The sequence below is a fragment of the Typha latifolia genome, chromosome 3 (genome assembly GCF_019914945.1).
Source record: "Typha latifolia isolate L0001 chromosome 3, TyphaL0001v2, whole genome shotgun sequence".
NCBI lineage: Eukaryota > Viridiplantae > Streptophyta > Magnoliopsida > Poales > Typhaceae > Typha > Typha latifolia.
In genome coordinates, this window is record NC_133088.1 from 17549865 (window position 1) to 17571787 (window position 21923).

Genomic DNA, 21923 nt, shown 5'->3' on the forward strand with positions numbered 1-21923 from the left:
TAGTAGAAATGGAATGGAGTTTAACGCTTCATTCATTTTTGAAACTCGCAATATTATGTGGTAGAACCATCACGTTATCATCATACTCTCAGACAAGGATAAAGGACATACACACCAAGTTTGAACAAACAATGGCTGAGAATAAAAGGAGCTTTTATGCAGTAGTAGACAGCACATTTAGTGAATTCAGACCAGCGAGAGCTATCACTCTCTTTCAAACCAAATGTTCAACATGTTACATGGACTATACCGAAGAGATTTAGTTTTATGCCCGGGATGAAATAGTTACATCACCTTCTCCTGTAATTTAGTCTGCATGTAGCAAAGAACAGAACATATAGCAGTACACCCACTCAATCAGTTGGCACTTGATTCTTGCCAATCATGTCACAGGTCCAAGCTTGAAATGAATTTGATTCCCAAAGTATAAGAACGAGTGCAAACATGATCTAAGCATTTGATGGATGGAGGAACTGTGGAGCAATCTATATATCGGTTGGACCTTTAATAATCATGTTCTAAGTCGAAACTAGAAATACTTTTGCTTCCCAAAAGCGTCAAGGGAACTCAACGTGATATCTGATGCAAGAACTGTCAGTGTTGTTCAACGCCTGAGAAGTATGTGTTACATCAAAAGACATGTTTTCTTAGCAACCTATCATGCTTCAGCATTGTGCTCACACTCTCAACGACCAATACAGTCTGCAAACATTCAGAAACATGTTATCATGAGAATAAAGTTTCATTATTCAAAGAGATCTAGCAAGAGATACAAATACCAAAATCGGCAAAAAGAAAAGTTGCAAGTTACAACTCAGCTAAGCCTTATAAGGTATTAGTTGTTTAGACTGATAGTAACAGATCGCTTCTACCAGAATGCAGCGAGTACTATAGATAGAAACTCCTAAGTACCTGCAGGCACGAATAAGCTAGTCCGGTGGCAAAATAAAAATTTGCATTACCAGTGCCCTGAAAATTCCTTCATGTTAGCAATGTCTCAATACACAAAGAAAGTAAGGTTATAGAAATATTGATATAATAACGTAAGCACAAATGGGGAGAGAGAGAGACCCTCCAGATCCACAGGTTGTGCATAACAGGGCTAAGGAGAGTCACTGCGATGTATCCAAAGAACAGGAAGAAAGAGAACTGCATGTCTGCAATTGAAATGAGTAAGCATCAGTTAATGCCAAATTAATATTTGATATGATTCAGCAAAGCACCCCAAATCCAAATACCGGCTAGCTCATTGGCGAAAAGGCCCAAAAGACCTAAATATAGAGCTGAATCTCCAACCTTCAAGATTGAACATGTGAAAACACAAAATTAGTAGTCATTGATAAATATGTAGAATCTGTCATGTGAAAGAAATAATACTTACTGAGGGATAAGATTTCAACATTGCTGACATGGAAATATACACAAAGGCAAGGAAACATGGGCGGTGTTTCAAGCGTATGGCCAATGGCAATAACATGAATAGAATATTCACGTGAAACACTAAAAGAAAGAAATTCCTGAAGAAGTCGAAGACTTCCGCAAAGAAGTACCTGCATCATTTATCACATCCATGAGAAACAAATAAACATGAAACAGAGTATCAATTTCTACAGAATGTACAGTTTAGATACGTCACCATAAGACACCAATATTTGGGGATAGATCCTCCACAGTAAGAATAAATCCATAGGTCCTGTAAGATCCAGACAAAAGATAAAAAAAGAAAAGAATGAGCAAAAGAGATTAAAAAACAGTAGGGAAGTCCATCCAGTGGAAAATTTATCAAAGATTTTCCAATACAAGGTTGCGAAATGGAACAGTTCACTGCAATTAGAGTGAAAATGATATTTGTATTTTGACAGAAGAGGAAGATAACAAGACATCAGGCAAATATGTGTGAGCCACATGGATGAATATGAGTAGGAATTAACAATTGTTGCAAGATTTTAAGGCTAATGATCATTATAATTTTGAAAGTTCAAACAAAATTATGGTAATCATGGAATGGCTTAAGAAGATAATTTAAATTAACCATGCAAAAGGTTATGCACGGTCCGGGGTATACACATTTTCGGGTTCTTAGTTATTTGTGCAAGTTAACTGTAGCTTAGGTTAAAAATCAGTGCTAATATGTTGTCCACAATTTCTAAGATTTTGGATATTTTCCATTTAATACCTGTCCTCTTTTAGAGTTCCAATACTCGGCGCAACACTTCAATGCAAGAGTAAAAAATCATGGAAGATGTTGAGAGCACTCTGACATACATTTTATTATTAACATGCAACAGATCCTTGTTGAGTATCGGTAGGAGCATAAACAAGTCACATGCTAAACACTGGTGCGAAAAAAGTCAAAAGAAAAATTGAAATATCATCAAAGCTGGTGCTGGCACCTTACTTTTTGAACATTTCCTGTAAGCCATCAGTCTCTTTTAGGGAGATGCTGCTCAAGAACAATACATAACATGACCACATAGACACCCACAAAATGAAGTGGAGAACCGGTTTCCATGAAAAATGATGATCAGGCTTATCACTTGTAATGGCACTTCTCTCATGGCCTGAATGTGATGGATTGGTTCCATTTGCGTTGGACCTCTTCTGAAGAAATAGCTTTGTCGGAGGAACATCTGGACCATATCCTAAAAGAAGGATAACCTGAAATAAAGCCTGAAAGTCAAAGACAAAAATAACCAAGAACAAATTCATATCCTTCAAGCATGAAAGTTATGGACAAAGAAAACATACCGGTAAAACAAGAACTGCAGGATAAAGAGATAGATGTGTTGCGATAACATATCCAAAGGCTGCCAAAGGGGCTAGACCTGAGAACAGATATTACATTCAGCATTCAGCTCAAGTGGTAAAGGATTAAAGCCACTGACAAAAAGAACAAAAATTGAGCAACACAACTGAGCAATTTCTAAAAGAGAACACACAGGCTATATGCCTGATACCTAGGTTAAGGATAACATTGCTGGCCATTGTTGACCAACAGATGCTCAATGACGATAAATGTCAATACAAGAGTGAATGGAATATCTTAATGTCTCAAGCATAATGAGCATGCTGACCTATTCCATACTGGTTAAGCATGGCAGTTCGGGTTTGCAATTTGTAATAACATGCTTTACAAGCATATCGAGAAAAAGAATATATCATTATTCTAAATTCAACCAAAATAACCTAACATGCCCACCAGTCCATTGTGAAAAAAGGCCGAGACAAGTTACTGTTCACTTACGTGAACAGGCTCCATAAATTGCCAGCACAGCCATCAAGTTATCAATTGGTGATGTACACAATCCCAAGCAAGTGACTATTGTCAATGGATTCCATAGATAAATAAGAGATGCAAAATCTCCAGCACTGATATTCACTGCAACATATTACCAGTCAAAATAAAAGGTTAAAATGAAAGATAACACTAAGACAGATGTAATATCAAAATCCATGCAGAGGGAAGATTTAATCAGAACTTTATAAAAATTTCATTTTTCCCCCATGACACATCATAAGTGTAACAAGCATTACCCAGCCGCCAACACTTGCAGCTCACCTGAAGTTTCTACCAGTTTGGAGAGGCCCAGTGATTGCAAGCTTTGACGGCGTGCTAGGAGAAGTTTCCAGCCAGTTGCACGGATAAGCATGGCAGTAACCAAATCTGCAACCACAAATATCAAGCTGTTTCTTGCACTGGTGAGCACAACAGTAGTTATAAGATCTCTAATCATAAGCATCAATATGTATTGAGAATGACATAAAGACTTTTATATAGATATATTGCAGCCAAACATGGCTTAGGGATGTCAAAATCCATAAATGATGAGGACATCATGCTCAAAACAATCAAAAGAAGAAGATGATCAGAAAGATAACGGATGGCAGAGGTATGATTACCACAATATAGGACAATTAATATAGTCTTGTTTATTAAGCATTTCTCAGGCAAAGAAAAGAACTTCCAAAATCACCATACAGGCATGCCCCGTCCAATTGTCCGTTACTATTAGAGCTCCCAGAATGTCCCCTATGAGCATTCCTATATCAGTTTATAGTAATGGTACTAAGGATATCACGAGTCACTAAAGGAGCTCCTTGGGAGCATAATTTTGATGCCTACAGCTAATGGACGAAAGAAAGCTAAAACAAGAAAAGAAGAAAGCAAGAATGCGCATAATCATCTGACTATTGCAATAAGCATGAATCTAAAATAATAACGGAATTCTTTACGAGTCATAATCAATAGTAAACGCAGGAAAATTACCTGCAGTAAAAGTTTGCAGGCTGCCCATCTGATCTGCAGTACCAAGAGAAATCATGACATCATTGTTTAAGAAGATGTAACACATGGATGATGTATAGGCAGAAAATAAAATTAAAAAAGGAGAGTAGACATAATCACTCAAGTATAAAAAAAAAGTGGATGAATATTAAGTAGCTAAGTTAAATACATATACAAGAATTAGTGCAGCTGATATAGCAAAGTTCTTTCTCCCCGAGATAAACCATGTACCTTTTAATAGTCAATGGACCAATAATCGACAATAGCAGGGGAGAACCGTGGTACATAGATCCTGAAAACGAATTCTTGAATTCAGAAAAAGAATGTTATTCATGAAAATGTATGCATGCAATTGATGATGCTGCTCCTCCTTCTCTCACTCTCCCTTCAAAACTCAATCATTTCCATCTCCTGAGGTGTCTGAAGTGCTTCTAGCTAAAGCACTGCAATGCCTCTTAAAATTTGCAACTATCTTTCCATCTCTATTCCCTCCTCAGAGTTGATTGATTTCAGTTTTCTTCTCACCTTTTACCATCACTTTCTCCCCTTAATTATTATTCTCTCCATACAAAGAGGATCTAAGCGTTCAAATGAGCACAAAAGTTATTGCTAAAATCGACAAACAAATAACCTGCGTATGGAGACATCGAAGACTGCTTGAGCCAATAACCTTCCGCCACTGCAAAGATCCGTTTCCCCGATCAAGAAAACTGAGCTACTGTAATCCAACAAGAAGACACAGAGAAGAGAACGACGGCTTACAGCGGCGGAGACTGGTGAGAGGTGTGGCGACCTCAGGGCGAGAGCCGAGGTTGAGATCGCCGGAGAATACGATGAGGAGGAGGCGGAAGGCCGCCGCCGCCGCCACCATCGCCCAGTAGTATCGGATCTCCGCCATTTGCGCTCGACCCGAGTGCTGCCTTCCGCTCTCGGCGACGAGGAAAGAGTGACCCAGGGCCTATTCGGGTCGGTTTCTGAATATATCCGACCAGGATCCGATACATAGCGGATAAAAATATCATTATCCGTGTTACCTATCCGATCTCAACCTCATCCGATAACACGCTAAGAGTGAACGTTTCATGGAAACTTTTGCATATCGCACCCCATTTTAATCATGTATTACACTTCTCGCCTCCCTATTTGCAATACAAACCCTGTGGTCTTTTAAATATCGAAAAGAGGGAAACTTTTGCAGATTATGTATTAATCGAATGGCACCGAGTTTAATCGGATCGATCAAATAATTTGATTAAAAAAAAAGTGTAATTAAATGATCTCCATACCCAAAGAAGAGCTCTATTTGTTTGCATGCTTTGAAGCAAAATGGGCTAGATCATCCTCAGCCTCAGAAAACCAATCTTGATGAGTGTAGTTGTTTCAGAGAGGCAAAGGAGGAGAAGGGAATTATGAAGCTTGCTAGAGCTAACTCTTCTTGCCCAAGCATCTTAATCTGATAGATTAAGCTAACTAGCCATTTAATTCAGTGGTCATGTAGGATTGTTGTACATTTCAGTAGATGGCATGCTGATGAATTACATATTTAGAAGAATGGCTCTTGTAGTATTAATACTCTGCCTTATCATGTAAATTCCAGCAGCATCGGAGGAGACTAAATTCATTCAAAACATGGAAGTGAATTGATGCATGTTCTGTATTTAAAAGGTCCGAAATGTTCAGTTCATTTCGGACTGTAACTGTCTATTCTGCAAGGTTCCAGTTTGGATCTACTGTTGCTTAGACTTTTGTCAGACACTCAAACAAGAAACATATGGATCTCAGAATCTATAATTATAACTTACCTAGTACTATGCCAGCTAGAGTTGGTGTCTCGTTGGGTGGGCCCTTGGAAGACGAATCAACCAATTTTCTGATTCCATCCACTGAAGGTGGTGAGACAGACTTTCCAATTTGCCTGTTGTCAATCCAATTATCCAACTAATAGATAATCCGAGTCAAGCTTAAGTCCAACTTTAATCATGCTTGAATTAAATCTAAAATGGTCTACACTTGATAAAAGTAAATCAAACAAAAAAAAATTAATTTATATTTTATTTGTGATATATATAAGCCATGTTAATTATTTTTGATAGCCCTACTCCACGTGTATCCGTTACAGGCTTCCAATTAATATATACTCCTTTAAAACAACCCATTTCTCCTACCTATCGTCTCTCTCTCTCTCTCTCTCTCTCTCTCTCTCTCTCTCTCTAACCAATTACGCATCAACTAATGAGGTCTTCCAATCCACTCCCTCCCCTCCTCCTCTTCCTCTTCCTCTTCCTCTTTCTCCATCCACTCTCCTCACTCGCCAACACTTGTCTCATCGAGGACACGTGCAAGCATATCACAGCAGCTCGCCCTAACATCGGCTACGACTTCTGCATCCAATCCTTCAACTCCGATCAGGAAAGCCTCTCCGCCGACGCGCACCGCCTCGCCGTCATCGCCACGAGACTGGCCAACTCCAGCGCCGTCAAGACTGAATCCAAAATAAACGAACTAATCGAAGCAGAATCCAAACCTTCAACAAAAGATCAGCTCGGCGTGTGCTCAGACGTCTACTCGGACGCCATCGACCACCTCGGCAACGCAGCACGGGACATCGAGGCCAGGAGCTACCATGACGCCATGACGTTCCTCAGCGCGGCGCTCGATGCGGCGGAGAACTGCGAGGATGCGTTCGAGGAGGCGGCGGTGGCCCCGTCGCCTTTAGAGAGAGAGGACGGGGAGTACGGAAGGTTGGCCGACATGGCTTTAGCTATTACGGCTTCGTTGTAAGTTGTTGTTTAGCTGGCGTTAAGTTCTTGTAAACGTGCATTTAGATTGTTAACATTTTACGTGGTCGTGTCAAAGCTACCAAAACACTTTGTTGGTAGGAATTCTCTACGTTGGAATACTTTGGCAGCTTGCCAAGTCTTCCAACAATCTAAAAGAAGAAATTTTAACTCTCGCAAGAGGGCTCATGCAACCCGGATGCCGAGGACTTCAGCTGGAAAAAAAAAGCGAGAAGATTCGAGATGAGGATAGGAGGATGATGCCAACTGTTTGGAGTACAGCGATGTGGCTGTGGTGGTGCGTCACGGGTTGGATAGCACCAAGAGAGCATCTATATTTTATAATTCCTATTATTATTTAACTCCTTATTAGGGTCCCATGAGTTTGTTTATATCACAAGGCACGAGTTAGTAACGTAATCATACTAGTGGTCATCCAGCTTGCAAGAAAAAGTAATTGCAGATAGCCCTCCCTTTGGAAAGTATTTAGTATTCACAGATAAAATTCCACATCAGGATCAGCTGTTTGTTAAGCACCAACAGGTCTTTTGACTTTGAAATATTTCTATCATCCAATAAAATCCCCAGCAAAGGATTTCTTTGCAGAAGTTTGAGACAAAAGCCAGGGCATATCACAGATCATGGATATTGCGGGCACCGAAGCAGAACTTGATAGAAGTTACACAGGCGCTCTTCTTTTGCCTTTATAACGGTAATGGGGCTGCGAGCAGAAATAAAGCAGTGAATAATTAAATTAGTAACGAGATATGGGTACATTCATTGCTAAATAATTACTACTTCCATAAGAGCTTTCTTACCAATGTCGCGAAATATCGTTCCAGCAGCCAACGACTGTTGAATGACCAATGTCAGTAGAATGTATGCACATAAGCAAAGGCCACTATATCTAGTAAGGATATAATACATAGAAAATCGAGTACGAAGACTAAACCAAAATTTCATGATTCTATATATTTCTTCTTCCAAACCACTTCTTACTGATGTGCTAGCATAAAAATAAAATTAAAAATTTTAAAAAGACTAGCTAGTATGATTCGATGCATAGCCAATAGGTTTCCCACAGCTTTATTTTGTTACCATATAAACATTATAGAACAAGGAACTGCCCAGTACATATAAATGCAATATCTTCGTGTGGTTGCCAACTAAATAAAAAGGTTTTGATCCGAGGAAATCTCCTCAACTCGAAGCGGCTGGCAATGTATGTATTGGCTCCACAAACAGGACAAATTTGAGAGCCTATAGTCCACCTGCACAAAATGTCTACCTCATTCTATTAGGATTATTATCTTCGGTGGGATTCTCTCTCTTATGGGAGGAGAGGAATCCAGAGTGCTTGGGCAACAAAATAGTTCCCATATGTGCTTTGGGCGAGAATTAAACAGATGATGAAACTTTCGATCATGAAACCAGATCTCTTCTTGTATCCTTTTAATAATCCCATCAAGTACCCATGTCTACTTTCTGTTCCTAGTGGAGCAAATCACACCACCTCTCCCGAAGTCCAAAAATCCTACCAGCACTGGTACACATATTTAAGCCTTCAAAGTTCAGAATGTGAGCCCGGAATCGACTCTTTTCTGCATCCTAAACCATCCAAAAAGTTATTGTTTCTTTTTCTGAAAAAAACAATCCATACCTGAGCAAAGCAAGTAACCCAGAAGCCTCCAAAATTATTCCAGTAACAAGCCATCCCATCAGGACAGTAAGGAAACCAACACCAAGCAAGACAGCACCCTATCAAATGGCAGGTGGAGAAATAAGACAACGGGCATTGCGAGAAACCACTAGCTCTTAAAAATAAAAAAAAAATAAAAAAAAAATAAAAAGAAGAAAACTAGCTCAACTAATATGATAACAAACCTTGTAATTCTTTGGCTTTACAAAGAACCGCATGACTGATTCTCGTCCAATCATTAATATCACCCCTACGACAAAGATAATCTGACAAGTTTCACAAACGACAGATATGTTAGGGCCATCATATGGTGGTAATAATATATATATGTATATGTATGTATGTATGATCGATAAATTTAAACGGAAAACAGCAGTACGTTGCCAAATGCTAAAACATTCCGTTGGAAGAAGAACAACGATGCAACCAACGAGAACAGTATCCCAAATACAATCAATCCAAGTCCAATCTCTCTTTCAACTCCTGGGCCAATACAGGTGTAAAAATATGTTAAGAGATTGTAACAGAATTTTTGTATCCAAATGCAACAGAAAAATGATAGATGAACACTGAATTTTCGACATATAAAAAAATGAACTTTGACAAGATAGATATTGGTGTGGCAGGAACAGACCCCAGAAACATTATGCTTAAAATAACACAATGCAGAAGATGCAAACGCTCTTAAATTTTTTTCTAACAGTAGTATAAAAATATTGCTCTGTGATGATAGCTATAAAGAAGAATGCTGAAACAATCATCTACCATCTCTAAACACGCGGCATAAATAAAGACTGACAAAAATTGGATTAAAAAGAAAAAAATATCTTACTTCTGGGCTCCTCCATCTCAGAGGAAATCATTTTCCTTGAAATCTTGAAAAATCAAGATGTTGGTCACCAAACACCGGTCCTTGTAAGAGTCTGAGTCTAAGTCTGCCTAGCATTTTAAACCATAATCACATTACCACCAAATAACTGATAACAATCTTTTCATTTTGAATAATAAAACACTTCTATGCAGTGGTAACATAAGGGAGAAAGATCAGCTAATTGCCCTAATTATATTTGTGAACAGTGAAAACTAACTACTGTACTTATTTATGAAAATTGATCATATCTGTCACTTTGGGCTTGTCATAGAATGAATAATAGTCCAACTATTTTCCTTTCATCTAGTGTATCTAAATCAATTTGAGCATGTTATCTGCAAGCACCGGTTTTATAATGAAGATTTCAAAGAAAAGGTACAATAAAGATTATGGAATCCACTACTTCTACTCTGATCCAACCCCTTAGAACATACCAACTAGAATATTTCACCTAATATACATAAATAGCTACCTTTATGCAATCTCCAGTGTAAAACTTAAACTAGTAAGTGAGAACCTTAAATTACAAATAAATAATAGCATATAAAACAGAAAGGTACATGACAAAAAATGAGAACATTGTTAAATTTCACTGATAATACTGATGTGTCATTCGTAACCTCATTACATGAATATTTTTTTGTACATTCACTCTGCAAATACAACAGAAATAGTAATTGCATATTCATATACTACAATTTTGAACCTCATTTCGTGCATAGTTAATGGCGTATTCATATATGTCCTCCAAAAGTACAACAAATATAGTGAACTTCTTACAACTGCTATGTAACATACTAACTATTATAATTCCCAATGAATTTTATCCATGCATCAATTAAAACTACCTAAGTACATCCATAAACTCAACATATATATATATAACAGCAAACTTCTCACAAGTCTGATATAGTACTCTAATTTCTATAATTCACTTTCAATTTTTAAAAAGAAAAAAATACTTTCCTTTTCCTTTTTCTAAAACAGCTGAGAAAAGACAGAAGAAGGCAACTGTTGTAAATAGAAAATCTTGCAGCTCATAACTCTTATCATAAAAATATTGAGAATTAGAATGTGTATATAGTCACTTCTACCACAGCTGTCTATATTATGCATTCAAGTTAAAAAAAAACAACAGTTTATATTAGTGTGGTGGCAAAAAGATGCCACCACACTAAAAGTAAAAGAATGTATAAGAAATTATCCAAAGTCTAGCGTTTAACTTGCTAAATTAACTTCAGATTTGCAAACTTTTCCTCTCATATGTACCAAGATAATCCTGACATTATGATTACAAGAACCGGTGTCTGAACATAAAACCCTCGTCCTCAAATGTAAGTCGATACTGTACAAACTTTCTCACATAATTTATTATCCGAAAAGAAGCAACCAAGAGAAATTCTTCAATCTCCACGGCAAGTCGGTGATAACGGGAAAAGCAGAGGGCAACCAATATCAGGAGAAACCCTATTCTTGGAAACGCAACCCTAAAAGTAATGGATGACACTGGACACACCGGATCAACGAAGCACTAGTCACAAATCAAGATCGCAAAATGTCAAATCTAAATCGAGAAAATCTCACAATTTGCCATCAAGAAACCGATCGCGCCAAATCTTAAACGAGAACAACACCTATCAAGATCGATGCAAGTCATTTCTTACTCGACCCAGGAAGGACTGGAAAACAGTTACGGATTCGAAATCCGAGCGCATACGAGTTGAAGAATACATCTGAACTACTCGATTCAAGATCTGAATTCTCACCCAAGTCCACAGAGAGAGAGCGCGAGAGCGAGAGCGAGAGAGCGGGAGGGTTGTATTTATACTCTTTAGGGAGGCAACAGCCGTGATGCTTTTCCTGGCCGTCCGATTAAATCACCGCCGTGATTGATATCGTTGGTTTTGGCGCCTCCGCAAGACACTGCAAATCAAAAGAGGATCTCATTTTGGTGTATCATATGATTGCAAATAATGAAATAAAAAAGGGACCCTTAAAAAATATCATATTTACTTGTATGCCCCTATCATATATATTTTTTAAAACCTTTACTTTTTTTTATAGATATTCTTAGAGTTAACTGACCATTAAAATTTAAACATAGACATAAAAAAATATAATTATCCTTATTCTAGTTTTTCTTATATTTTTTTTAGTTGAAGGTACTTTTTTTTGATAAAATTATTAAGACTTAACTTAAAAAAGTAATCAAGTATCTATGCAATAATATATATTTTGAAAAGCATACTTTCAAATATCAATTTTAAAGGATATACAAGTAAATAAGAAAATTTTAAAGTGTATATAAGTAAAAAACTCGTAAGAAAAAAAAAAGGTCTAATTTCATATTTGAGCATATACTTTTTAATAATTATATATTAGAGATCTACTAATTTAATATTTATATATATATATTTTAAAATAAATTAGGTAGATAACTTTATGTACACTTTTTAAATATAAAGTTGATATATCGATAATTTTACTTACATTTTATTATTTAATTATAAAATATAATAATTATTTTAAATATATTTATATAAAAATTTATATTTAATTACTAATTATAAATAAGTATATTAATTATACTAAAATTTATTTAGAAAATATGTATAACTTTATCACACCATCTATCTGAGATAAGATTTTGTACATAACTTAAGAAAAAGTGTTTGTTTAAACGTTAGATTAACCAAATCAATATTAGATATGATCTGACGGACGGCCGAGATCGATAAGCCGCTCCGGTAGCTCAATACCGAACTCCCAAGTGGACTCGGGGACAGCGGAGAGACCGTTAACTAACGCCCGATGAGAAAAATAACTAAATTATTGAAAGCGAAAAGAAAAGGGTTCCGTTCCCTTCTCTCTCTACCCTCTCTTGCCCCAAAACCCCAACTTCCAAAAGCTTCGAGCTGCGGCCATCCATGGCGGACGAGGAATTCCGCGAGGAGGACTACTCCAAGATTAGGGATTTACGAATAAGCTTCGATCGAGAAATCGAAGGAGGAGGAGAAGACCAAGAAGAGGGAAAAGACGGCTTCTTTATTTCTTTTTGGATTTATCTCTCGAGTTCTGCCCGCCCTTGTTCCGTGATCCTTCGTCAGGTGAAGATTTATTCCTTTTCTCTCGTGTTCTGCCCTCCCATGCGTTATTTCTTGTTCTGCTTGCTGATTTGAGTAGAACCCACATGCGGGGTTACTAGCCCTGCGAGAATCGAAATTTTTGCTGATAGAAAGGTTGTTCTTTCTTTGGTTTTTATTTTGGGTTACCAATTTCGTGTCCTATCACTTGTTGCTGTCCTGGTTGAAATATCTCTGTACAGACTGTTCTTAATTTTTCCCCCTTTTGTTTTGCGTTCCACTTTTTCTGAATCCATGAACATATATATGTTGATATATCACAATATTCGTTTCTTATTCGGATTAACAAGTATCAATGTAGCAGGATTTTACAATTCTAATCGCTGTATAAATTACAAGGCCTTCATAGCAACAATTTGCCAGATTTTAGGTTACTTAGAAGTTACAAGTAATACTAGGCTTCTTATTTAAGATTTATTATGTTTGGACTTTGGATCTAAATGCGCTCCTTATATTAACCTTCTTGTACAGCCTCATTTCATGATTTTGGTAGAGGCTCTATGTAAATTTATTGATTACCTTGTTGATGATGACAGCATTTAAAATTATATCAATCTGGACTGATGATCTAACAATAGCACAGGATCTTACAAATGAGTTATGTAACAGATTGGTACATCTTTATTTAAAGTTGTGTTTTTAATGGTAATGCCTGGTAGTAATATGTCATTCATCCCTAAGAGGGGATTTATTCTTTAACGGTGAGATGGATGAAACATATAATTAACTTTTCTTAATAATGCAGGTTACAGTGGAAATTCAAGATGATGTTCCCTTTCTTGCTCTGAGTGAGCAGAACAAGCTAATACTCTTCCCTTTGATGAACTTGCATAAAGAAGCTCCTACGTCTGGAAGCTCCTTTTCATGGACTAACATGCCACATGTATCTGCAGCAATTGAATGCTCACGGGAGAAATGGGTTCATATTGGATGTGAGGTATGTAGCCAGTTAAGGCACACTATTGTCACATACTCACGTTGATCCTAACCTTGTATATGTAGAAAAATATGTTGGATACTACCTCTGAGTCTTTAAAATAGTACCTTGTGTAGAATGAGATATTAATGCTTTTCTTAGTTGTCAACTAGTTAGCGGTACATTAAATGTTGTGAGGACTGGGCATCATTTAAATTGGGTCCTTTAGATTCCAACTTTGATATCCGATTTTCAAATAGTGTAGGTTTTGAAGTATTGCACTATTCATACTTGTCATAAATCCACATCTAGAATCTATGTAGAAGTTCTTCTATTACCAGTGCATTTATGATTTTCTTCCTTATATCCTCGAACAAGGATCAAGACACAAGTGCAGTTTTTAAGTATCTTAAACCTTGCATATTTTTCTGTCCCCATTTCATGTTTCTATTCAATTATTCCTTTCTTTCCTTGTTTGCCTTCTCTTTTGAGACTAAATCATTTACTCTGCTTAAATTACATGAGCCTTTTCTCTACACATACAGATTATGTATGAAAGCTAGTTGATAATGGATATGCTGATATCAGGTAGCTGCAAATTATATGAGGTTTAACATTGATGGAAATCTTGTTGCTGAGAAGCATCTATCCTTCTTATCCAGCCAGCATAACTTCCAGGAAGATTTGATGAAAATAACCTTAGTTGGTAATGATGGGAACCTTGAGGGTTATGCCTACAATATTGAAGTTCTACATATATCAGAAGCAAATAAGCATCAATATGGAAAGGTTAGCCAAATTGTTACAATCTCTGTATATTAGTTTTTGACAACATGTAACTACACCTTTACTTGTCCATTACAAATTCTTTTGCTTGGGTATCAGAATCCTCCAGTAAAGCTATCTCTTGACAACTCATGTCTCTCTGATGGAGTAGAAGAGGGTGGTGATGGTGTTTGGAGCATTGTGGGTGGAAAGGTCTGAAATTTCCATTCATCAACAATCTGCAGCTTTTGTAATGAATTGTTTTAGCAGTATATGCTACTGGGTTCTTAAGTACTCATTAGCACACTAAGGAACTACAGTATTTTGTAAGATTTGATGAATGAAATACCTTATGTTTATGCCATGCTTTTTGGCAATTAAATGCTGCTACCATAGGATGGCTGAAGAAATCATTTTGTTGAAGTATCAATATTTGGTTATATGGTCTTCTCTGAAGGCTTGGAGTCCCAAACTTTCTACAGTATCAACTGATCATCTGTCATCAATTAGAAATATTTTATAAGTTCTACTATTTGACTGTGTCACCATAGCAACCTTCTAGCAGAAGAAAGCTAATTATTAAATATCTGTAGCAATACCTATCTGAGAACTTGTACAAACAATCAAATCTGTAGCATGAGCACAGTTACTCAAAATTCTGGCCTACTTTCTAGATCATGTTTGTAACCAAGTTTGGCTAAACGCAGGCGTCCTGTCGCAGAAACTTTTCCCTTGAAGTAGTCTTATTTGATGCTTTTAGTAAATTGGTGCACAAGGAGATCAGGGTCAGTTTCTATCCTCCATCTTTAATGTAAAACAGATGTTTTAACAAATTTCCCACTTCTTCCTGATGATATTTGTGCCATTGCAGATTGTTGCTTCACTTGTGTATGCAGACAGTGGAACTCCTGTTGAAAAATCAAGAGACGATGAAGAAGCCCCACTACTGACAAGTTGTGATGGACTTGAATATCCCTCTCCAGATAAGCCTGTTTCACTTCTTCGTGGCCGTGCAACATTCAAACTTAAAATGTCTCAGGTAGTTGGCCTATTGATTTAAACGGAGATTTGCTTTGCATATTACAATAATGAAAGCTTTACCTAAGAAATTTTAGCCAGCAATGTGAATGCTTTATATATATATATATGTAACTGCCTCCCTTGGTGCATTGCCATTCCATGTTTTCTCTGTGGACTTTCAGGATTAGGCTGTCTCTCTTTTCTTTTTCTTTTTTTTTCCTTTACTCTTGATCTTTGAGATGATATTGCTCTCTGGTTGTTCCAGCTCTCCTCCAAATCTGACAACCGGCTGTTTCATGTTTGCTTTCATGCACTGCATGATCAAAGATATCCTTTTCTTGAAGCATACTCCAATCCAATACGCTGTATCTCAAGGAACCGAAATAGCCGGCAATCTGGGCATGGGAAAAGATTTTCTTCCACAGCGTTGGTTCTTGATGAGAGACAGTCACCTAGTGTCAATGATGGATCTGGAATTATTCGTGATATTAGTAGACTTGGACACTTCCAAATACCGTCCAAGCTTTATAAGCTAGACCATAATGGATCACAAATGGCAGTTGATGCTAATGGAATCCCAGTGCAGGTAACTGACCAGTGCTATTACAGCACATTGCCAGCTAGTAATTTTAGCCATCTCCAGGATTGTCAGACAAATGCGGTGAATGTGTGTGTGCGTGTGATTTTTTCTTGATGTTACTTACTTGGTGATCTTGGATATTAACCTTAGGATGGGAAAGCATTTAAGATGTGTTCAGAAGTAAAATCCACCAATGCTGAAGGAACAAACAGTGCACCATCTGATTCTGAAAGCACTGATGCTAAAAATTCTGAATCCAGATGGTCTGGAGATGGTACGAATCCCATTTCAGATGCTATCATATTCAGATACTGTTTAGACGGCACATATGAGAGGTCAATGTTACTCAAACAGACTGCCGCCTCTGCTAGCGATGAAGACATGGCTAATTTTGCAGAGCAGGTTGGATTGTACAGTGGATGTTCTCACCACCGGTAATCACCATAGAGATGCCTTCTTATGTTTTAAATCTGTAACATAAATAATTTTAGTTTATGCTGATTTTTTTAATCTTTCAGCAACCAAATTCTCATATCGAAGCAGTTGCTCCAAAAGGGTGCTAATATTTGGAGTGCAATTTCTCGGAATAATAACCGTGTTCTTTGGACATATGCCATACCTGAAATCATTAGGAATTTCATGTGCATCGCCCATTCTGCAACTAGGGGTTTGTCTGGACAGGTTGTACCACTTCCCTTTCTGGCAGTTTCAGCTAATGTGGTCTGTCTTGCTTTCTCAATCAAAAAGAAAAAAAAAACTAAATCCTTTGCATCATGATTTGATCCAGGACCTGGAAGTTTTGCGTAAAATTGCTGGGTGTGGTGACGAGTTGGGACGTGAAGAATTTGACAGGTTGTGGTATTGGTTATACCCAGTTGCTCTTTCTTTGTCGAAAGATCAAATAAATACTTTGTGGGTATCTACATCTCCCAAATGGCTGGAGGGATTAATTACTAGGGAGGAAGCAGAGAAGGCACTTGAAGGTCCTAATGGACTGAAAAAACCAGGAACTTTTGTGCTTAGATTTCCTACATCTCGCAGTTGGCCTCATCCAGATGCTGGCAGTCTTGTTGTTACTTATGTTGGCGCAGACTCTGTGATTCATCATAAGCTTCTTCTTGGCCAAAGGTGCATTTATCTTCATTTTTTTTCCTTTTCCTTCTAATCTTCTGATTTCAATCTTGTCTTGCTATGAAATATCTGATCATATATTCAATGGCTCGTTCAGTGACTCTGAAAAAGATTCGAGACAACTGCAAGACTTGCTTCTGGAAGAACTGGAATTATCTCATTTAGGAAGGCAAGTTCTCTGCAACTAACCATATATGCATGCGACTAGAAACCCTTCAACTATCACACAGATATAACTTGCTTAAATGCTCCACCAGGTTTAGCCGACAAGAAGCGGCGACTTGCCCGAGCTGAAGAAGCCTGAATCTAGCGACTTGCCTTTTGTAGCAGCTTCATTTTTGCCCCTTTCAAGTGTTGACTAATTTTTCCCTGAAAGGTGGTTGATCTCAGAGTGTAATATTATGGAAAATTATCAGCTATTTTACATGTTTTCGCCATTCTATGAGAGAGATTTATTCACTATGTAATGACAGTCGATCAATATATATATATATATATATAAGAAAATTCCTTTTACTTGATGTTGTTCTCGAGATTAAATAATTTTCCGATAATAATGCCTCTAATGTCTATTCAAATATCGGTATATAGTTTGTGCCTTTATTACATATTGTGATGCCACGTGGCTTCTAAGTCGCAACTACATTAATTTTCCTCCGATCTCCTACTAATTTGAGTGGACTACTTTCCTACTTCATTTGACTCTCTTACGCCCTATTTTTCGTCACTACTACTAATGATTTCTTGCGTGTAACCCCACATCTCTCTCTCTCCCTCTCTCTCTCCCCTTCGACTTGGCGTTGGTTTCTTCGTCTCTCCTCTCTCTCTCTCTCTCTGTCTCTTTCCTTTGTTGCTCGATTAAGGCATCGAAAGATCGATCTCGATGGCGCCGGTATCGGCTTTGGCGAAGTACAAGTTAGTGTTCTTGGGGGATCAGTCGGTGGGGAAGACGAGCATCATCACCAGATTCATGTACGACAAGTTCGACAACACCTACCAGGTGCGGATCCCATCTCATCCTTCGATCCCAAGTTAACGGTTTCGAATCGTTCTTTCACTTCAATTTCTTCTACCTCTTGCTCTGCCGTGTGAACTTTTGGTGTAAGAGATAGATCTGATTGATTCTTGGCCAGGTTACTGAAAACTTATATTGGATTTGGAGTGTTCATTGGCGCTCTGATGGTTTTAGAAAGCTTTCTTTAGTTTGATTCTTTAGTATAAGCATATGTCGACATGAGATGTAGCCGCGCGTTACCTTACATTTGAGTGCCTTTTCTGTTATTAGAAAGACCAGGGCTAGCATACTGCATACATAATTTTGTTGGACTTCGAATCTAAGGTGCTGCTGTCTTCCTGTTTCTTTTGCATGTTGATTTAATGTAGGGCAAATCCTCCATTTGTGGTCGGATCTGATTTTGCATTAGGAAAAGAAACATTCAGGCTGCTTGTTGAGAGATATAAAGACTCTTTGTTGATGTTCGTACATTAGGTTGCCTTGTGAGACATTAGTTCGACTTTTTTTTTAGAAGGGATGTACCCCTCTCGACCATTTCCATTCATTTGGCATTATGGACAACTTTTCTTTGTTTCACGCACCAATACTTAAAGAGAAATTAAAATTTTCACGTGCCAATAATTATAAAAGAAAAACTTAATGGAATTTGTTGAATTTTGGGAATTCAAGACGATTTCATGATGATAGGCCACAAAATTAAATGATTTTCTAGGATGTTCAAGTAAAACTGAAGGAAGCACAATCCCTTCTTTTGTGGAACATGTGTTCTGTGTACTGACTAAAAGTCTAAAATCTTCCATGAGTTCTTTGAATAGTTGTTTCTTGCATTTGCTCTTTGAGATAGTAATGATGGAAACTGTAACATTTCATAACATGTAGATTAAGGTTGATAACATTCCCTCTTATTAAAGAAATGCCATTCATGCATTTCTTTAATTAGGAAGTAGTCTATTTCAACTTTCAACTGTGGATTCAGTTATTTTTAACTAGCAATGCTGATCATTCTGTTTTTTATAATCCCTTCAGTTTTTTTTTTGCTGATTCAATGTTTGTCTAAAGAACTACAACACACGGAAGCAAATTTCATTTATTCACCAGCGCCTTTTTTTGCCACTCTTATTTTCTATTACAGGCTACAATTGGCATTGATTTTCTTTCAAAGACTATGTATCTTGAAGATAGGACTGTAAGACTGCAACTTTGGTAAGATCATTGTTTTTTTTTTGTTGTTGATAAAATGTGATTAGGTCACCCAATTTTGTTTGTGAAACTCCCATTTTACAAAACAACTCTCGGGCTACATTTATTTTCTGTCCAATATACATCACCTCTGGTACAATCATTCAGAAAGTTACACCAATCCAGAGTCATAGACCAAAAGTCAAAACTATCTATGTGCAACACCCGTACAAAATATAAGACATGCTAAGAAGCATATCTGGCACCCTTTTTGTCCAGGATTCATCACCTTCTATCTCTTCAGCAACCCACATTCCTGTAAACCTATGCAACAAATAAAATAGGCCTTAATAGTCTAGTTTATACAAGGGGAAAATAATTTCTAGCCTTTGGTGTCAAGTTTTGATGGCAGTTGACTCAGTTTCCAGTCTGACAGCCTTCCTAGTCTTTGATTGTTATAATGCTTGCATGTCTTATCATTTCTATTTCCTTCAGCAATAAAAGTTGCTATGCTAATGTATCACCATGTCAAGTTATTTATAGCCAATATTTAGTCCCTTGTTCCTAGAAATTCAATCTTATACTCTCGTATGAATCCAAAGCCTTCTTATAGTTTAATATTAGGCAGCTAGAAAACCTAATACCAACTTCCAGTCAGTGTTGATATATTAAAAAGTTATGACATAAATGATAACAATGAATTAACAGATAGAATTAGTAGGTGCTCTGCTCCTTAAATTAATACTTTGACTGCACAATGTCTCATCTTTGTACTTCTAATATCCTTTGAAATGACTTCTTTTTCTTACTCTTTATCATCTATAGGGACACAGCTGGGCAAGAGAGATTTAGGAGCCTAATTCCAAGCTACATTCGGGACTCCTCTGTTGCTGTCATTGTATATGATGTTGCAAGTAAACTATATATTCAAAGTGACAAGCATTTATCTATCTTAGAGATCGAATTGCATTTGTAACCTTCAGAAGATTTTAGTATCAGTTTTGCAGTTTTCATTGTTTTATCTGATTAGAAATGCTTTGTGAATCGTATAAGAAATTTGATGCTGATATTAAAGTTTGTTGACATTTAACTTCATATCTTCCTTTATAACACATGAGCTTTTAGTTGATCACTTTGTTCCCATTTTTCCTCTTGGTGCAGGCCGACAATCCTTCTTGAACACTTCCAAGTGGATTGAAGAAGTCCGCACAGAGAGGGGAAGTGATGTTATCATTGTCCTTGTTGGAAACAAAACTGACCTGGTTGACAAGAGGTTATCAATTGTGACTTTCTAACAGTTATTTTCTTTTGCTTATTTTCCATATAAATATGTTAGATTTATTGTTCTTTGTTTTTGAAACCATGAGAGTTTGATGTCTGATTAAGTAATGATGTGATGGTCATATCTTGTACAATTAGTTGAGAAAGACTACAATCATTTGGAAGTAGAGATACACCATTCATGCATGTGCAAATGTGTAAATGTATGTGTGCACACCCATTCACAAACAGATGCATGATTCTTAGTTTCTTAAATCAATTCAATTTTCTGCTAAATCATTTAAGTGACGATCAACTTAAGAACAAAAAAATGCATGCTTTACAATTTCTAGTTTTGAGATTTTTCTGCTTGATGCCATCCATAATGATACAAGTCTGCTTCAATTCAAGTCACATCTTGATCTGCTGAGTTACCTGCATCTAGATTATGAGTTCCTCATGATCTTCTTTTAGCTCTTTCTTTGTCTGTTGTAGCGTTGAATTTACTCCTTGTTTAGTGCTTATGAGATTATGACTTACTTTGTGTTTGATCACTTTGATGTGACAGGCAAGTCTCAATAGAGGAAGGAGAAGCGAAAGCACAAGACCTTGGTGTCATGTTCATTGAAACTAGTGCCAAAGCCGGTTTTAATATAAAGGTGCATTTCACCTTCCATTTATTTCCTTTCCCTTTCTCCTCTCAGATTCTCAGTTCTTTCAGTATCAGAGAACTTGATTATAGCCATCTATTGTTCTGGATCTCTTACTGCATCTATTTCCCTGAAGACAATTACTAACTGCCCAGGTCTCTGCAGGCACTATTCCGAAAGATTGCTGCTGCATTGCCCGGAATGGAGACCCTTTCTTCCACAAAGCAAGAAGACATGGTTGATGTGAACTTGAAGGCTACAAATGCAAATTCATCCCAGTCACAGACACAATCTGGCGGCTGTAGTTGTTGATCCTGCTTTAGATACCAGTGAACGTGTTTCATTGTGTCATTTACTTAAACACAACTACTGCAATAATATCTCGAGGGGGGGAGCAATGAAGGTCGGTCGCCATTGTGGTAAATCAATCTCGTTAGTGTGTGATTCTAGTTGCAACTGTTTCGCGATGTTCTCTCTTTGTCCAACATCAAAATCTTTCTTTTCCTATACCGTTATCCTAGTAGTTGTCTATTTCCTAAGCTTATGTACAAGAAATATGAGTAGTGGAAAGTTTAAAAATGAGCTTTGTTATTGTGCTATAAAATCTCAGTATTTCCGGCTACCGAGACTTG

The 21923-nt window shown here is 37.2% G+C and overlaps 5 protein-coding genes across 7 annotated transcripts; 3 read left to right on the forward strand and 2 right to left on the reverse strand.

The window, feature by feature from the left end:
* Positions 1-136: 136 nt before the first annotated feature.
* Positions 137-5261, reverse strand: LOC140783698 (uncharacterized). Its single transcript, XM_073130673.1, has 14 exons — positions 5048-5261; positions 4917-4964; positions 4517-4577; positions 4268-4300; positions 3560-3684; positions 3245-3379; positions 2749-2825; positions 2399-2658; positions 1637-1693; positions 1382-1550; positions 1239-1296; positions 1072-1157; positions 913-969; positions 137-702 (listed from the first exon to the last, which is right to left on the reverse strand). Exons 1-14 carry the CDS (start codon positions 5181-5183, stop codon positions 631-633), a joined length of 1374 nt encoding a protein of 457 aa, XP_072986774.1. The 5' UTR covers positions 5184-5261; the 3' UTR covers positions 137-630.
* A 1193-nt stretch (positions 5262-6454) lies between these two features.
* LOC140784633 (putative invertase inhibitor) lies at positions 6455-7482 on the forward strand. The gene has a single exon (XM_073132130.1). The coding sequence runs from the start codon at positions 6518-6520 to the stop codon at positions 7064-7066; it is 549 nt and encodes a 182-aa protein (XP_072988231.1). The 5' UTR covers positions 6455-6517; the 3' UTR covers positions 7067-7482.
* Positions 7483-7536: 54 nt separating this feature from the next.
* Positions 7537-11600, reverse strand: LOC140784634 (vesicle transport protein GOT1-like). Of its 2 annotated transcripts, none has more exons than XM_073132132.1 (7): positions 11399-11600; positions 9594-9696; positions 9141-9244; positions 8947-9027; positions 8723-8820; positions 7881-7914; positions 7537-7783 (listed from the first exon to the last, which is right to left on the reverse strand). In XM_073132132.1, exons 2-7 carry the CDS (start codon positions 9622-9624, stop codon positions 7742-7744), a joined length of 390 nt encoding a protein of 129 aa, XP_072988233.1. In that variant the 5' UTR covers positions 9625-9696; positions 11399-11600; the 3' UTR covers positions 7537-7741. The 2 variants fall into 2 exon arrangements, with proteins under 2 accessions (XP_072988233.1, XP_072988232.1); XM_073132131.1 differs by having other exon boundaries at positions 9594-9700; positions 11399-11528.
* Positions 11601-12464: 864 nt separating this feature from the next.
* On the forward strand, positions 12465-17703 carry LOC140783347 (SH2 domain-containing protein A-like). Of its 2 annotated transcripts, XM_073130219.1 has the most exons (13): positions 12712-12739; positions 13521-13576; positions 13669-13712; positions 14280-14480; positions 14577-14669; positions 15164-15241; positions 15328-15495; positions 15742-16062; positions 16207-16490; positions 16575-16737; positions 16844-17184; positions 17285-17356; positions 17445-17703. In XM_073130219.1, exons 4-13 carry the CDS (start codon positions 14295-14297, stop codon positions 17479-17481), a joined length of 1743 nt encoding a protein of 580 aa, XP_072986320.1. In that variant the 5' UTR covers positions 12712-12739; positions 13521-13576; positions 13669-13712; positions 14280-14294; the 3' UTR covers positions 17482-17703. The 2 variants fall into 2 exon arrangements, with proteins under 2 accessions (XP_072986319.1, XP_072986320.1); XM_073130218.1 differs by having other exon boundaries at positions 12465-12739; positions 13521-13712.
* A 115-nt stretch (positions 17704-17818) lies between these two features.
* On the forward strand, positions 17819-21895 carry LOC140784913 (ras-related protein RABH1b). Its single transcript, XM_073132526.1, has 6 exons — positions 17819-18187; positions 19335-19405; positions 20207-20295; positions 20543-20654; positions 21210-21300; positions 21457-21895. Exons 1-6 carry the CDS (start codon positions 18071-18073, stop codon positions 21601-21603), a joined length of 627 nt encoding a protein of 208 aa, XP_072988627.1. The 5' UTR covers positions 17819-18070; the 3' UTR covers positions 21604-21895.
* Positions 21896-21923: the final 28 nt, after the last annotated feature.